Source organism: Molothrus ater, chromosome 1, assembly GCF_012460135.2.
Source record: "Molothrus ater isolate BHLD 08-10-18 breed brown headed cowbird chromosome 1, BPBGC_Mater_1.1, whole genome shotgun sequence".
Lineage (NCBI taxonomy): Eukaryota > Metazoa > Chordata > Aves > Passeriformes > Icteridae > Molothrus > Molothrus ater.
Genome location: NC_050478.2, coordinates 79,024,301 through 79,042,516, shown reverse-complemented (window position 1 = coordinate 79,042,516; position 18,216 = coordinate 79,024,301). Strand labels below are relative to the sequence as shown.

At 40.0% G+C, this 18,216-nt stretch overlaps 1 protein-coding gene across 1 annotated transcript in view; it reads left to right on the top strand.

Annotated features, from left to right (window-relative positions):
- The window catches only part of TRIO (trio Rho guanine nucleotide exchange factor), a 244,215-nt gene extending 236,892 nt beyond the window's left edge, over positions 1-7,323 (top strand). Inside the window, 5 exon segments of the mRNA XM_036378951.2 lie at positions 1,125-1,246; positions 2,795-2,873; positions 3,501-3,701; positions 4,133-4,271; positions 5,785-7,323. Of these exon segments, the coding sequence (XP_036234844.1) occupies positions 1,125-1,246; positions 2,795-2,873; positions 3,501-3,701; positions 4,133-4,271; positions 5,785-6,336 (1,093 nt within the window). The 3' untranslated portion in view covers positions 6,337-7,323.
- The last annotated feature ends 10,893 nt before the right edge of the window (positions 7,324-18,216 follow it).

Here is an 18,216-nt window from a genome sequence, read left to right as displayed (position 1 = left end):
TGCTAGGTTTAATTCACTGTTACTCATTACAGTATTATATCCAGTGAATAATCTTGGCTGTGGCTGACAGATCTTTAGAAATAATCCTGAAATGTTCTTTGAGTCTGGGAAGGGTGTCATCTTCCTATGTTTCCTAAAATTTACCTTTTTTTTTTTCCCTGAAATTGTGTGGTGAAGACATTGCAAATAGGTTTGGGTCAGTCAGTAAAATGACTTGCAGCAGCTGAGATGAACCCAAAGGAAAGTCTGATAAAAGATCTTGAAAATATGCATTATTGTGAAAAAACAACACACTAGTTGTTAGTATTGGTTTGAGCCTAGAGGTGAAAACTGTAGGGAGGACTTGCCAAGTATTCACATTTGTAAGAGACTTGCAAATTAAATTATCTGTTGTTCATATCCATGGCAGATAGTCAAAAGACTACTAGAAATTTACTGCATAGAGGAAAATTTAAGCAGACATTTAAAGGCAAAGCATCAAACAAAAAGGGTGGTTGACCTGTGAGAAAGATTAAGGAAGAGCCTGCAGAGTTTTCTGCTCTGGTATTACCTAGCTTAATGCTGTCTCTGCCCTGGAGCAGAGTGTAAACTTAAGTCCTTTCTAGTTTCCTTCCATCCTCATTCTCCCAGATTCTGAGATCTCTAGAGCTGTGGTGAAGTGTGCCTTTTATGTTGAAGGGCTCTTACAAGGGCTGAATGCTCTGAAAGCACAAATGACAGATCAGCTGACACCCCCTGGAAGTCATGGATGGAAACGAAGCTTTCAGAAAGAACAAGGATGGATATTTGTCTCAATATGGCCTCTGAAAACTTGAAGTAGGTAAAGGAAGCAGGAAGAAACAGGGGAAGCACTTGATTTTTTCAACAGTAGAGCCTGAGACATGGTGAGACAGAGTGTCAGTTAGGATGTTTTTCTAGTGTTTTGTAGGACTTGCAAGATACTGGATGAACACAAAGTGCTCAGGTTCTGGTGGATGCTTCTGAGATGTGTTTTACTATGTTCAGAGAGAGCTAAGAGCTGGAGAATAAGAAGTATGAAGAATATCAACCTAACTTTGTCTGATTTTCACAGCCTAAGGTCTGTGCAGTTACTGTAAAGTTAACAGCTGCCGTTGTGTTTGCAGTGACCTGGGAGAGGCGTCGCTGAAAATCGTAGGCGTCACTGCGGAAGACGATGGTATCTACACATGCATAGCTGCAAACGACATGGGTTCAGTTTCATCCTCCGCCAGTCTACGAGTTTTAGGTAGGCCTGGCTCTGCCTTCTTCTAAAGCCTAGACACAGCTGATGTGCCTGGTACCCATAGAACAGTAAAAAGAAAAGCTCAGCTCCTGGGCACCCCTTTGTTAAAGGAGTATTGATAACGAGCCTTTTTATCTGTCATATAGTGCCTGTTTCAGCAGGAATAGATGCAGTTTTAGGATGTAACGGATTAGAGGTTCATACACACATTCCACAGTACTGTCAACGTGCATTCGAACACACTGATAAAATCATATTTTATCATCAGCATTCTTAGCTTAGTCTCAGTGAATGCTGCCATGCTAACATAATTTCTTAAGTGTATACAGATAAGAAAAGAGTAGCATTACTTTGTAATTTATTTTTCTCCTTTGCTTGAACTGTTAAGCCACAATTTTTACAAGAACATACAACTAGTTCTTGTCTTTGCATCACTGATCTACAGTTGAGCTATTTCAGTACCTGAAGCAAGGTAACCTGAATGTTTGTGAGGAATAAAAAGGAAACATGCAAAGATAAAAAAATGCCTGTGTTTTGGGGGCAGACAGCAAAGGGAAAAAAAGATTTTTACTTGATGTGTTTGATGACATAGGGATACATTTTGGAGTGTGTTCATACATTCACTTATTCTTCTCCTAAGCATTCATAATTCTCCATTTTAGAAACAGGGTAAATATAGACAGCAGGATCAAAAATTTTCTTACAAAACAGCTCATAACAATTGATGCCATCTGGGTCCTTTAGTCTATTGTGAGGCCCATATATTTTTCCACTGGTGAGAATTAGTTAATAGATTTTAGCAGAATGTCTATCTCAAACTGACTCACATAAAAAACCCCAAGACATGAAGTTTCTCAGCTGATACGGGGATTTGTCCCAAACCTCTTCAAAATACAGTCTTTCTTCCCTTTTTTTCAAAGACCTTTGCTGCTTTCTTGGAATTTTAAACCCTCCAAATCTCATCTGAAATTTTTGGGTGTTTATGTTTAGTGGTGCCACTTTGAGCTCTGCCTGTGGGTAGCCGCAGTAAGTGCCTTACTGACAATGTATTGAGGTGATGATTATTTCAGGCACTTCCTGCTCACTGACCCAAGACAGACAGCAGCTAAGCCCTTGGATCAGTGTGTTGCAATATATATAGAAAAGGCTGAAAGGGAAATTTTGGTCTTTATACTAGTGTTTCCTGAAAAATAAGAGTTGCTCTCTAAGGTAGCTGCTACACAGCCTGGCCACTTCTTTTTCCAGTGGCAGGTGTATTATTGATTATGAGGTATAATGTAAGATGTCTTTTCTTTTCACTGTTTCCCTCAGCTTGCTAAGGTTACTCATTCCTGTACAGACAGTTCCCACTGTAACCTAAATTGTTTCCACTATAGAATTGGTTCTACTGCATTGGCTAGGCTGCCCTGGTGTATAATCCAGTTTGTCCTCCTGCCACCTTGTGTGTCATACGGGGATTAATAAGATGGGGTGATTCCCCTTATAGCCAAGAGATCTGAGTGTATTAAATCTTGGACATCCTGTCCTTCTCTTTTTTGTTTGTTTGTTTAGGTCCTGGAAGTGATGGGATCATGGTAATCTGGAAAGACAACTTTGATTCCCACTATAGTGAAGTGGCTGAGCTTGGCAGGTGCGTTCTGTATGCTGATCTTCAAAGCTGTCTGTGTCAAAATACTCACTTCTCTTTCAAAAATTAAATTCTCCTTGATAAATACTTAATGTATGAGCCTAAAAGTCCAGAATTTTGTTGGATTTAATAGAAGTGAGGAAGTAAAACTTTTACCAGCACTAGATGGCACTAGGCACTACAGAAACAGAATTCAATTAGGCTGAAGGGGTATTGTTGATGAAGAGATTTATTTTTTAAGCATCCCTTACAGTGACTGACAGTGCTTCTGTAGTGAAGTTCTCCTCAACCTCCTTATTTAGGGAATGAAAACTACAGACAGAAGGAGTCTGAAAATGGGCAAAATAACTCATGTAGAATATGCAGTTTGCCAACTTTATAATGACCTTTGAAAGCTGGTTATTACTCTGACAGGTTGTCTGCAAGTGTGATATGACAGATATCTGTCTAGTTTCTACAGTCACAATTTGTATTAGACGCATGCACTGAAAATTCTCATGCCCAGAACCTTCTCTGTAAGGGCAACTTATTCAAGATTAAAATTAGATCTTTTGGAGTATATCTTTCAAGTAAAAGTATGTCCTTATTGCATCTCTTGGTTAAATCTTTCCTTTCATTGTTGTGTTCCAGGGGCAGATTTTCTGTCGTTAAGAAGTGTGACCAGAAGGGAACCAAGCGAGCAGTAGCCACTAAGTTTGTGAATAAGAAGTTGATGAAGCGAGACCAGGTTACCCATGAACTTGGAGTCATGCAGAATCTCCAGCATCCCCAGCTCATTGGCCTTCTTGATACCTTTGAGACCTCCACCAACTACATACTAGTGTTAGAAATGTGTGTGCATTTTAAATTACCTGTAAAATGCAACTTTACAGCTGACTTTCTGGGGCATTTATGGTGGTTAATGAATAAGGTGCTCTAAAATTTTGTAGCAGTTTGAAAGTACCTAAGTAAAATACTGCAGTTGTCTAATGGCATTACTAAAATGTTGAGCTTAATATTCAGAAGGGAGCAAATAGAGATATTAAATATACATGTGGATGATTATCTTAGTCTGAAGAGTCAACAGTATTTTTGTATCAAATGGCCACAAAAGTGAATTAGGAATGTTGTGATCTGGTAGCTAGATATGATATCTCCTCTTCATATCCCATGTGTTGTAAGTTTTGCAGACTATAGTTACTGCTGTAGTGTGTAGCCTCTTGAGGTTTTTTCAGTTCTGATGCATGGATTAATCCAAAATACAACCCTTGTAATTCCAACAGGGCTGACCAGGGTCGCCTTCTGGACTATGTCGTGCGATGGGGAAACCTCACAGAAGGGAAGATCAGACTCTACCTGGGAGAGATTCTGGAAGCTGTGCAGTATCTTCATAACTGCAGAATAGCACATTTGGACCTAAAGGTGAGGTGCTAATGGGATTCTGGGCATAAAAATCTCCCTCTCCTAGAAAACTTGCATCTGAGAGAACTGTGAAATGCTTTGAGGGTCATAAAAGACTCCCCAATGGCTTGGGGCTCCATTCCTAAATGCTTTAGGTCACTCAAGCAGCAAAGCAGAAACTCTCAATTCCCTAATCTTTCTCCTTACAGCTCGCTTGCCCATTGTGGCCCTTTGTGCTGGAAACAATTGCTAACAGGAAATTTTGCTTGGTTATTTATTTATTCATGTATTTATTTAATTTCTGATAAACTTGCACCAGAAATCCATTTCTTTCCCAAGAAGCATCGAGTTTATTGTGAAAGAGACTGCTTTTTTTCTTTTGTTGCAAAAATGTTTCTCATCTTTGCACTTTGAGGGCTGTAATACCTAAATGAATGGTGCTTCTTTGGGCCTTTGTTCTTCCCTTTGTGTGTTACTTGAGCCACAAGGGTTTAATGCATTGTAGTTAAAAAAACTATGTGAGAAGGTCTCAATGTAAATATTAATTAAAAACTTACTCCTTACACTTTTTTTTTTCCGCCTGTATATGAATAATAATTTTAGCATTGACAAGTCATCTTTGTAAGCAGGGTCTTTTTAGCCAGATGGGGTCATGGTGAGAAAAGGCAAAAAGCCCGAGTCTCTTCCCTCCATGTACTTCTGTTTTCCAAGCAGAACCAGTTTGGGTCTTCATACCATTAAATTTTTTCTAGTGTGCTATAAAGAGTTCACCAGTACTTTTTCTGGTCTCACATACAGATGAATTAATTAAAAACTAGTTGTAGGTAAGTTGCTCTTACTTAGCAGAGATTAGAGCTACAGCAGCAGTAGCTTTAGAAATAGAACTGTAGAAATCAGTCCACTTTCAGCTCACCAGTAATGGGGCAGCTCTCTTGAAGTCATATGCATCCAACAGGATCTTCTGCTGCCATAGTCTCCTAACAGGGTTTGTCTTCCATCTGTACAGCTGCATTACATGAAAGAGTTTCCAAATAAAGCTGGATTCTGTTGAAAGCATCATGCAAATATTTACAGTCTTCCAGTCTAAATGCAAGGGTTTTGTTGTCTCCGATGTAAAACAAATGGAACAGTTGCTTCATTCACCCTCTATTCATAATTGTTGTTCCTTAAGCTTAAGTTTTGAAACACAGTTCCTGTGAAGCTTTGCAAAGCTGCTGTCATGAATAACTGAAGTATTAACTGGCAGAGCTATATTTCCTGCAAAAAATGTAGTGCCAGCAGCTACAACAGCTAAAGCAGATGCATTGCATGTTACAATAGGCAAGAACCCACCTGCTGGTTGGTCAGGGGAAGCCTTGTTAAGACTGCCTCAGAGCTTTGCAGAGCTGGCCTTTTGCAGTGATCCTTATAGCGGGCAGCTATTTATGTTCTAGGGCTGACCACACTTGCTAGGAAGCAGTTAAGTTGGAGCATTAAATGTGTCTTAGACTGACTTGAAAAAAGACATTTTAACTTTTGCTTTTATGTTTTCTAGCCTGAAAATATTTTGGTGGACCAGAGTTCCACTAAGCCAACAATAAAACTGGCTGACTTTGGAGATGCAGTCCAGCTCAATACCACGTATTATATCCACCAGTTACTTGGAAACCCAGAGTTTGCAGCTCCTGAAATTATTCTTGGAAATCCTGTTTCACTCACTTCAGATGTTTGGAGCATTGGAGTGCTCACTTATGTCCTTCTTAGTGGCGTCTCTCCTTTCCTGGATGAAAGCGTAGAGGAAACTTGCCTGAATATTTGCCGCTTAGACTTTAGTTTCCCAGATGACTACTTCAAAGGAGTTAGCCAGAAGGCCAAAGATTTTGTATGCTTCCTACTTCAGGATGACCCAGCTAAGCGTCCCTCGGCTGCACTGGCCCTCCAGGAGCAATGGCTGCAGCTGGGGAATGGCAAAAGTGCTGAGAGCATTGATATATCCAGACTGACTTCGTTCATTGAGCGGCGAAAACACCAGAATGATGTTCGACCCATCCGTAGCATTAAAAACTTCTTACAGAGCAGGCTCTTGCCAAGAGTTGGACTTGCTTGAAGTTCTCTCTCATTCTCTTTCACCTGCCAATCAATCAGACTGGAGATGGACTCCTCCTGCCAATCAATCAGACTGGAGATAGACTCCTCCTGCCAATCAGCTGTTGACTTGAATTTTGAGGAAAGCAAACCCCAAGCCAACCAGCTGCTAGTGAATGTTCGTGTGCAAATGCATTCCACAGGGACCCGCGCGGGGCGGCGCGGGGGACTGGAGATGCAGACTTCACGGGGGTGGAGGACAATAGCACTGTACTCTGCAAAAAGCAGTCACAAGCGATACAGCAACAGTATTTTATTCAGGTTTCTGCAAAAAAAAAATAGTTTTTTTAATAAACAAGAGTTGAATTTTGCAAGTGAACTTAGCTACCGTTTTCAAGATTTATTCAAGGAAGAAATGCCTATGTTTAAAGCACTGGTGTTAAACAAAAATCAGATCATGCCTGGAGAAGACTCACCAAAATGGCTGCCCATTGGTACAGCCTCCATTTATAACATCTGGTTTTCACTTGGTCCTAGAGCTTTCCAGTTGCCTCGCCTGTATGTATCTCACGTAGCAGTGCACTGAGATCAGACTCTGCTTTTAAGTGCATCCAACCTCAAAAGATTTTGCATACAAATAGAATGAATCGTTTTGCTCTGATAAAATGTAGGCCTTACTTGTATATAGACTGTTACCTGCCTTCAGTCTGTAATTTTTTTCCCTCTCCTCTCATCCTTTTTTCCCCCCTCCTTCCTAAATGGTGGTATACCACTGTGCGGGTCTTCAGTTTGGGGCAGTAGTCACTGTCCCCCCAGAAAAGAACTTTGGGTTGGTGCCCAGCTTGCTGACCCAATTGTCAAGCAGTATACAGCAGGATGAAATACTGTAAATGCACTCATTTGGGATTTTGTTTTCTTTCATATCATGTGCAATGTTGTGGCTTTAACATTTTATGCAACTATTTATGAGGACCTCTGTTGTAACTGTAATAAATATATAGAAAAAGCACATAGTACGGCGAGCTTTATGGTTTTGTTTGTGTGATTGGGGGTTCTGGGTGGGCATGGGCGGGTGTGTTGTACCACACTGTCATTATTAGTTTAAGATGAGGATTAGCATGGAATTTAGTCAAGACTAGTCAGTTTTAAGGATTGTTAAAAAGAAAAAAATGAAGAGAGAGAGAGAGAGAGATTAGTATCCCAAATGTCAAACTGGTTAAGAAGTAGAGTGACACTTTTTAAAATTATTATCATTATTATTATATTTAAAATGCCAAAGTTTGACTTTCCCCAGATCAGTCTCAACACTTCACTACTTTTTAGAATTTTCAAATCTGTTTTTTTACTTCTTTCTGTGAAATGAACAAATTAATCTTGTGGTCTTTGGTGAAGAATACATTCAGCAAGTAGCAGTCAGATGAGGAGAATTGGACATGTAATGTAATTGTCATAGTAACTGTTTTTAAGGTTGAAGTAATATTAGTGTGAGATATTTAAAAAGACAGAGATGGTTTTCTGTGCATCACTGAGTTCATGTGGGTGTGTTGTCATCTATGTTTGTGTGAAATGCCATGTTTAAGGAAACAAAGCTGACATCCCACAAGAGTTAGATATATGGGTGTTAAGCCATAACCTAGCTTGGGTTAGTTTTGAGATTTTGAGCTTTGTGGCTTCCACTGTATCCTATTTATTCTTTTTTTTTTCTTTTTGTTTTTTCTTTTTTTTTTTTTTTTGTTTGTTTGTTTTTTGGGTTTTTTTGTAAAGTTGTACAGAAACTTTTTAAAAGAAAACAACTGACTTCGAAACTGGATGTGTATTCGTACCAACCTCATATCATTGTTTGTGTATTATTTTCCTTTATTGTTTTAGTTAAATTTTTTGCTTTATTTTGCATGTATATTTCTTTGTACAGTGATGTTACATGTTTACACGGTATGACATGATGTAAATATTTTATTTTGCCATCAGTTATTTTGAAAAAAATTAAACATATTTGACATAATTGTCTGATCTCTTGCTTTAAGAAGTTTGACAGATTAGGTTTGGCTATACTTTAATTTGGCTCTGTATTTTAAAAAAGTATGTTACTTTATTGCCATAAAAACCATTTTAAATTGCAATGATGTATCTTTCCTTCATGCCTTACAAAATAATATTTGCCTTTGCTTTAAGTGTTGACTGCTTTGTAGTTTCATGAATGCTTTTATATAAAACATGCGTAACTCCCTAACTGTGGAAATGTATTCTGGTCTTTATTAGCTGGTAAATTTTGACCAGTAGAGTGTTCTACCAGATGTTCCCAGTTAAAGACCACAGGATTGTATTTCAATATTTCAGAAGAACAGATTTCCCACAACTTTTAGGCATTTCAGATTCATTATGAAGAAAAGTTACTTTCAAGCATAAAGATTTGGGATTTGCAACTATACTCATAAAGCAGAAAAGTTTCTTATGGTGTATATTTATCTTCCTCCCTTTTCTGCCATCAGTAACTGTTTACAATTCAAAATTAAGTGAAAGGTCAGGGAAGAATACAGAGTGTTTATGTTTGTTGCTGCATTGTGTACAGAATTATTTTTTTCCCTGCTCTTTTCTGCTATTCCCTGTCAGGTGATAAAAGCAGTCCCTTTTTTACTTAGTGGAAGAGACAACAGAGAGAGATGTTTTATGTATAGAAAGGCAGGTAGGGCCTGTTCACAAGGATGAGCCACTGGAAGCTTTTTCCATCACAGGGAAGTAGATGGCTTTGTGGAATGGTTCTTGCCTGCAGATGTACTAAGTTAGGGGTAAGTTACCCAAGTGCTTTACAGACAAATAATGCACTTGTAGGTGTTTCAAGTAGCAGAGATGGATTCTTTGGCTCTCATGCAAACCAGGAGTGTGCCTTTCTGGTCTTCTCCATCAGCCCCTTACTTGGGACAGCCAACGCATTTCACAACAGAGTGAAGTTTTGCACAAAAACCTGCAGTTTGGTGCAAGAGCTTCCAGCTGCACAAAGCTTGAATTATGATCTTGAGCTTCAGATCTTCTACTTGTTAATCAATTGAAATGCTTTGAAGAGATAATACAAGGTCCTTCTGTTTTGCCAGATTGTGCAGTTGAGGCTGCAAATGCCGCGTGGACTTGTTTGGGCACAGTTGTTGCTGACTGTCCTGCACACCACAAAGCAGCACTGCAGGCTGATAGAAAGTGGAGACCAAAAACATGGGTCAGAGCAGCTGGTGTGAGGCCCTGATGTGGGAATATTGTAGAGCATAGGGAATGGCAGTCAATGTCACAGCTGAAAGGGGGGGAAATAGCCAGGGAGATTGAAGAGAAGACTCTTCAGTGTTTCTTCTTGATAACATACCCCAATCACTTCTTACTGATAGTTTAGGAAGAGAAGAGGTTGCCAGACTATCTCAGTGCATGAGATAGTACTTTTAAAGTTGAGTTTGGGAGCCCCATTCTTGCATGTGTAATGAGCACTGATTAACTTGAAGGCCATTGTGTAACTGCTAAGCATAAAGCCTGACTAGATATTTCCATGATCAGGGAAGCAACCTACATTGTCTTCCTAATGGGCAGAGCCCTATCACATACCTGCCTATGCTCCTGTTGTCATTCTCAGATGGGACTATTTATGTGTTGATGAATAGAAGAAAAAATGATTTTTTCTTACTCCAAAAGTATGGTCAGGCCAGGGTGCAACAGAGATCCTTCAGAATGACACAGCAAAAACATCTGGCTTCTTGAAAATGTTTCAGTAACCATGCAAACCTGACCGGTTGTGGAAGATGCCTGAAAACATAATGGGATGTTCTTTGCATGTAGCACACTGCATTACACTGCCAGGAAGCTTTAAAACCCCACCACAGAGGGTGTCAGTGTGGGACTCCATTTCAAATGGGGCTGGTGAGTAAGAAATTAATGTTACCAAGGATGCCTGACTTGAGGTTAAGCTCCATGGTTCCCAAAGATATTAAGAGAAATGAAGACAGGAATATACTGAACTGCCAGCTGTGGGTAGTGAAATCTCAGAGCAGTTGGTATTTGGTGAAGTATTTGTTCAGGCAACCTTTGCTGCTACAGCAGTGTATCCATGTGCTAGGGATTAGTGTAGGGAGTGTTACCATGTCAGCTCCAGTCCAGAAAATGAGTTAAACTTTATATACATTTTCCATGCATGAATAGAGTCACTGTGGAGGTGTTACTAATGTCTCTGCTATAGGCATTCAGGTGCATGGGGAGGTAGGAAGAACCAAAGACCAAGTTTCTGTATTTGTTTAGATGAGCTCCAGGTATTGTGGTGCTTTTGTCAGAACCACTGCTCTATCCCTCAGACAAACTTCTGAATTTCTTCCTTTCCTAAAATTAAATCTTGATGAAGGTTATATTGGAGAGCAACAGACAGGTTTTCCATCTGTAGAATTTCTGCTTCCAGTATTTTTTGCACATTCATATCACCTCATGCTGGCAAAAGACAAAAGGCTCTTTCATTGTGCATTATAATGCAGGAGCATGATGATCTCTGTGTTCTCTCTCCTTCTTGGCAAGTAGATACCCAACCCTGCTTCACATGCCTGGTGGTCACCTCAGCATTTCCCAGGTAACTGCACTCAGTGGTCCTCAGTGCCACACCATAACACTGAGCATCAGCACAGGAATGGCATCTCCCATTTCACTGACCTGCCACAGGGACTAGGAGCCTGTAGTGCAGGAGCAGGAGAATATACTTCTCTCATTATGTTGTCCTCAAAACAGGAACGCTTCTCATCTCCTCTAAGTCACTGCCCTTAGCCCTATCCAGAATTCTGGGGGAATGGGTCTGGAGGGGCTGTTTGGGATATTGAGTAGAGCAGTCTGCTCTCCCCCCAGGTAATGTCAGGAGAGCCGGCACCAGGCCTACTGATCATAAATTCCCACCAGCCAGTCTGTGCCTTCCCATAAAAGACAAAGCCATTATCAACCAACCCTCGTATGAGAAGGGAGCACAAGCTTCCAGTTTTCTTCACTGGTTGTAGGTTAAAGTGATGAAACAGGCTAGAGATACATTTGAGGTTTAATACAGAGATTCTTTGAGCTCTGTACTGGAAAGATCCTTTCATTGTCTAATTGTCATGAGCAGTAATCTGAATGCTCCTTTTAAAATGAATTTTAATATATGCATTTTCTTGACTGCTGGCGGGACATTTTGTCTTTGTTGCTCAAGGAAATGTGAAGATGAGGTACTTGAGACTGCATCAGTTGCTGCTGCTGAAGCTTCAGTTTCCATCATTATGCCTGTGGTAATATATTGGTTCTCAAGGTTCACATTTTCTGAAGGAAAATATCTTCTATCCAAAGAGGACACATAGCTATAGAAAGGATGAAATCTTAACACCAAAACAACACTTCAATCTCTGCAGGCTGAATTTTCAGCTCCCAAAAGACATTCTGTTCATTAACCACCCCAGTGTATCCTCATCTGTCATACTCAATGGTCTTCCTACAAAATCATGACTTTGTATCTCATGGAAGAAAAGTCCATTGATATTTACTTAACACATAATTGTTGGTTTAGAATAGAAGTAAACCAGTGGTAGCCACAACTTTGTGTAACAGCAGGTTATGAAGTTGAGCTGTATATTGTGCCAAGAACCCACTGGCATCTTTCTTTGATATCTCTGAAGCTTTTAATGGTCAGTTCATCCCCCCAACTTTTGTGTTCTACCTTTGCTTTTATGTCTGCTACTTACTTTTCATTTGGTCATCTGTTTATCAAGCTGAAGAGTACCAGTCTGTTTGCTCCTCATGGGAAGGTGTTTCTCATCTTAATTGCCCTTTTCTGAACTTTCCTAGTTCCAAGTTGTATATTTTCTGTGATGGGAGGAGGCAAATTTCATACAATAGTTATGATACAGGTGCATCTTTACTTACACAGCTGGAAAATGGCATTTTGTTCTCCATTCCTTTTCTAAAAATTCCAAGTGTTTGACTTCTTTTGAGCTGATGCTTTGTAGATTAATAAATCCTGAGATTATGTTGCCAAGTTGAGCTTCAATGGTTCATTTAGAGTCCATGACCATTTGTGTAAGTCTTGAATTACCCCTTCAGCACATCCCTCATGACTAGTAATTTTCTTTTGTTGAGCCACTTTATTTCCTAGACAAAGCTGAGGTATTACAGTTGCCTTGGGGAGCAGTTGTTCGGATGGAACTGAGTATAGAAATCTCTTATATTAAACAAATAGAAGCTGACTACTGCCAGCTTTCTTTTTACTACTCAGATAACCAGCCTAGCTCCCCTGACTTTTTTCAAGTACTCCTTTTGCAGAACTTTTCTTGCCAGCTCCTGGAGCCATTTTTTCTTGTCCTGAGAGAGGGAAATGTAACCTGCCTTGGACTTGATTAGTCTGAAACTCTGCCCCTTTCCCACTAAATGTCAGACATTGATTTTAGTGACACTAGCACCTCAATTCAACAGAAGTATTCATTTGGGTCTCAAGCAGGAGGCTTATTTCTCCAGTGAACTCACTCATCAGGAGTATCTACAAATATTACTTGCAGAAATTTCACATTAAGTTTCCTGAAGACTCCACTGGCAGTAGTCAGCACCAGGAATTCACTTGGCACACCCTGGACTCAGTCTCTGTGCGGGCTTGCAATCCCAAGGGTTATTCCCAAGGCTGAGGAAGAGCTGGCAGCAGATGAAAGCTTGCCTTGTACCACTGGGAATCTGTCTAATCACTTTTGGACAATTTACATCACGTATCCTGTCTGTTTTCACACATCCTGCCTGTGTGTCTCTGAAGACCCTGTGATCCCTTGAGATGGATGGTTCCTCAAGCTCTCAGACTTTCCCTTCAGTGATGCCAAGATCCACTGAGTATTTGCAGAATGATGTCATTTAATTTGCCATCTCTCAAGACTGATGGTGAAAGAGTGCTTCCTTCTTTGGTGATGGAGTGTTCTCCTGGGCCTGGCAGGGTTCTGGAGTCTTTGCTTGCCAGGAAAACTCAAATCTGGGAATCTGTGCTCGTCCCAGTTAGTGCAGTTAATGCAGCCATTGTTGTGTTCTGATTTTGTTGCTGTTGTTGGGATTTTTAGATGCTAGTGGACAGCCCGGGCTGATTCACACATGGAAAAAAACATCATGATATATCATGAAACATTAAGGGGAGTGTTTAGGATGGGGCATCCTGAAGGTAACTTGATCACCACCAAAAACTGCCTGAATGTCAAAACTTCTCATTGCTCATGGAGTTTCTTGGAGGCCTAAACTCATTTCTCCCAAGGATCCTTCACAAGGCAAGGCAGGGTATAATTCTGGTGGTGAGTGCTGCCTTTACCCTGGCTGCTGATTGTGACAGCTCAAAATTGTACATTGCTTTTCAGACCTCCTTGCAAAGAACACGAAGCTTGTTACTGCACTTCTTCTCACAGCTCAGGTGGGTAATTGTTCTCCAGTCTAAAGTGAGTCTAATTGTTATTTGTGTTTTTGGATTAAGTACTGATTTTTGTAAGGAGACCTGATTTTTCATTTAATATTCAGCCATCCATTTCCTTTTCAAGACCTTTACCTGTTTAATAGTCTATTATTTTTTAAAATATAAATATGATATTCTCTATGTAATGAAGTCTGGGTATAGTATAAGTAATTTGATATGTGATACAGTACAAAGTTGCAGAATAGGGGTCAGCATCTCTACTGGGGAAGTCATCTTCTTGTGGTAAGAGGCTCTGTTTTCTCTCATCCCACTCTGGGGAATTTTTAAGTATGAAAATCCTAGCTGAATTCCTATTACACTGGTAGTCATGATATGGATGAGGCCATCATCTGTAACAGCTTTACCTTTTCTCAAACATTTTTTCTTCCAGGAGCATGAGAGAGATTCCAGTCTATTAACTGTTTCTTCTAATGTTTTCTTCCAGTTAATTTATCGGGGAGTTTTAAGAGCTTATGTTGGGACAATGCTGTGTATTCTGTCTGCCAAGACTCAAGAAATTACTGTAATTGTTTTAGCACATTTCTGTGGCCGAGGGCTTGCTTCATAACTCACACAAAATGTTATTATGCTGAAAATCAAACCTTTCAGGACAGTCTTGATACATGGTGATTGCCAAAACTAAATGATCTGATAGTGTGACCCTGAGGAAGTAGTCTCACTGGTTATCTGGCAGTTCCATGGCTTGCAGCAAGATTGTCAAGGCAGATCCACAACCTTTGCTGAGAGGTTGTCTTTTTCTCTGCACTGACACAGTGCTGTTTGCTACTTCTTTGTACTGGTTGTAAGTTATTTGTCACTAGGTCACCACTGGTTTTAGAGAGTGCACTACTGTCCAGCAGTTCAGCCATGAGCAATGCACTGCAGACAACTTTCAGCATCTTTGGAGCAGCATGGGAGAAATGCTGAAGAGGATGGTAATCCCTGGAGATAGGAATAGGAAAGAGGAGAACTGACTTGGAAACCTGCTCAAATATGCAAAATAGTAATCAATATTTTTACTCTAAAAAGTATTTCCAGTTATTTCTGATAAGCTAATGGGTCCAGTGGAGGAGAGATAAGAGTTTACTGAAAATACATGGCATCCCTTCAAAATATGCTGCAAGTTAAAAGTATTTCCCTAGAAGCATCTGCCGCTTGACTTGGAAGTTACTATCCCAAAGAGACTGTAGAGATAAAGTTCAGAGAGAGGAAAATATCTTTATTTGGCATTTAATAGAGATACTATATTTGAGTAAGAATGTTTTGGGATAGGCAGTACATGGCTGATAATCCATCCTCAGAAGGATTTATGCCTGGGTAAGGATGGCATTTGTTTGTGGAAGCCAACATCTGTTTCTGTTTGCATGCTGTCACTTTCCCAGCCAGCCATTCGTGGTTAGGTGAGTAGTGCAAGTGCTTGATCAACGTTGAATCTTCCTCTGTGTTTGCAACGTTTGGTTTGACAAATAATCAAGAAGTGTACTTTTCTCTGTTAGTCAGTTGCAAGGGTTGAGAAGAGTAACATTTTACAAGGGCTAAACTCCATCTGCTGGTTTGAAAAAAAAAAATTATGAGGCAATGCTCTTTTCCATTAGTTCAGATGTCAACTGTTTCTGTACTCAAGTGCTCCATACAAGCTCCTCATCTGCTTCACAAATCTATTCCCAAATATAACCTGAGTATTTTTTTTCTAACAATCTCACTCGTCTAGTTTATAATTTCTATCCCACATCAGTCCCTATATTAGCAAGTAACCATTTTGATGTTAAAAAAAAGGCATTGAAACTACATGTATATACTGTGGAGTCTAACAGTGTGGAAGCTGCAGCTAAAGCTGTAAAGTTTTTCAGAGCCTTGGTATTACTGTCCTGTATAAAGCAGGGTTTTATTTTCTATAGTTAAATTTGCTTGGTGTCAAACATTGACTTTATGCCCAAGTCAGAGAAATACCAACTTTTACCGTGTTACTTGAGCCTCCCCCTCTGTTGTGTTTTAGAGGTGTAAGGGAAAAGCTTTCCCATTGGATAAAAGGGCATTAGATGAAGAATACCTCTCTGTGTAAATATTGGAGGTCTTCTACAACAAAGTAGTAAAAGGGGCGACTGTCTTAAATATCAACAAGTGTTGTACTTCTCTTTTATGCTGTAGTGAGGCATCTGCCATCCTGCGTTATTGCAGCTATTTCTTGTCAACAAGGTGGTTTGGGTTTTTCCCCCCGTACATTTCTGCATTTCTCCAGCCACTGGAAGTGAAAATGATGTTATTTCATTGTAGAGAAGTGTTACTCTGAAAGATGTTACCTTTATCAGGAACTGCTGTTCTGATGTTTCTGCAGGAGAACACAATTCCCAGAACTTTGTATCACTCTAGGGAGCTCTGCTCAAGCTGCTCTCCGAAATTGTCTTGTATTCAACTTCTTCCCTTCTGTCCATACTTATGATTTCTTAAATCCAGCAATTTGGGAGAGGAAGGTGAAAGGGCTCTTTGCTAATTATGGAACAGTTAAAAATGTCTTTCTGAGCTGCTCTTGGCAGAAGGGGTGTAGAAATACTTGTGTCGGGGGGAAAAATGAAGAGTTACAAATGGCAAATCATGACAGCTGTGTGGGAATTCCTGCTCTTCTGCTGACTTGTTATCCACATTTATGGTCGTGAACATCCAGTAATGCCCAGGGGACACATGGAAACACATGCCAGGGGGACACAGCTTTATGCCCCAAGTACCCTGTCCTAGAAACAAAGAGCTCAGCTGTAAAACAATTTTGTTGGGAAGAGTCTATGCAGATATATATGAGAGATCAAGCACTTAAGTTATCTATAAAAATTTGTGTGTACCAAAGTTGTTGCCTTGCAGTGTTTTGATGCAGACTGTATGTCCTGGGCTCCCTTTGAGGAGCAGGAGTTACATCCTAAATCTGTCACTGTGACGGGCACACCTCAGCTTCCTGTTTCCAGCAAGACAGCTGACCCACACCATGGAACTCCTATGTAAAACTCAAAACTGCTTTAGCTGTTTGTGACAGTGGTGCCTGGCAGAGCAAATCTATCACAGCAGTCAGGCAATTGAGGGAGGGTGATAGCAGAGACCTTTGCTTGGGCTACACTGTGAAGTCCCATCTTTGATTCTGATGAGGAAAATACAAGGTATGGCACCTGTCTAGCATTTGCCATTCCCTCAGCCACATTTAGGCTGCTTTTTAAAAATGTTTTGATTTATTCCCTAAATAGGGCAAATCTAATGTTATATTTAGGCATGGGGAGGGGGAGGAGGGCGGAAAGCTCTCAGAAGCTATAGGTAGGTACATGCATGGAGACTCAGCATGTTCAGTTTACAAAACCTACTACCATCTGCAGCCTTAACTTTGGCATTTTAGGCTCCTGCTAGTTTGGCTATACAAATGTTTTGGCTCCTCTCATATTGCTCATTTGCAGCTGACATATTGCCACTTAAAAGTAGTGGCTCAGCTCTGGCTGAGCTCCATGTTGGACTTTATAACATCTCTGTATTTGTTTATTCAGCACAAATTATTTTACTACTGGGTGTAGCTCTTTATGAAGCCTGTCTCCTGGAGATATTGCCAGAGGAAGGAAGTATAACTATATGGTATTTACCTTACCATGATGCTGTTGTAGTCATACTGTTTGACTCATGCTAATACATTCTGTGTTAGAGTAATACCTGAAGGTCAGTGGAGGAAGGACTGTTCCTACGCTCACTTGGAAAAAACCAAATGGAGCAAAACACAAAGAATCATCTGCTTGGGGGTTTTTCACTTGTAATACACAATTGATGGCAGAAGGGAGCCATTTCAGAGTTACATTAGACCAAATAAAAAAAAAAAAAACTTTAAAAAAATCCAGCAACATTATTATGCTTGTATCACCTGTAGAAAACTGCTCCAACACCTTCTGGAACAACTTACAGAAGATTAAAAAAAAGGCAGAATACCCTCATCTGATTCAATTTGTGTCCTGAATATGAGGTGTTTTGAGGACATGAGACACCTGTTAGTTGCAAAGACCCCAAGAGCAAGGCTCTGCACTGCCTCAGAACTCAGGATCTATAATTACAGCAGTGATGGCTGTACATTCTGTTCCTCACTGGTTTCCTGCTATGCCCCCAACATGTCAGATTCCTTCCCCCACAAAAATGAAAGTTTAGATGGTCTCCTTTTCATTTCTCCTCCAAGGCAATTTGTCACACATTTGTGCTCTCAGTGCTAAAATAAGTTTATTAACATACGTAGACACCATTTGAGCTTTCAAACAAAACCTGTAACATAAGGATCCAATTATGGGATCGTATAGTTAATGATCCTTTTAAATGTAAAACTCCCTATAAAATTTACTGCCACTTCGAAAGTCTTCAAACTGTCATCCTGAATTGCCACAGAAAATACCATTTTTCTGCTGTAATGAAAATCCAGATTGTTCACAGGAGATGATTAAATCTAGA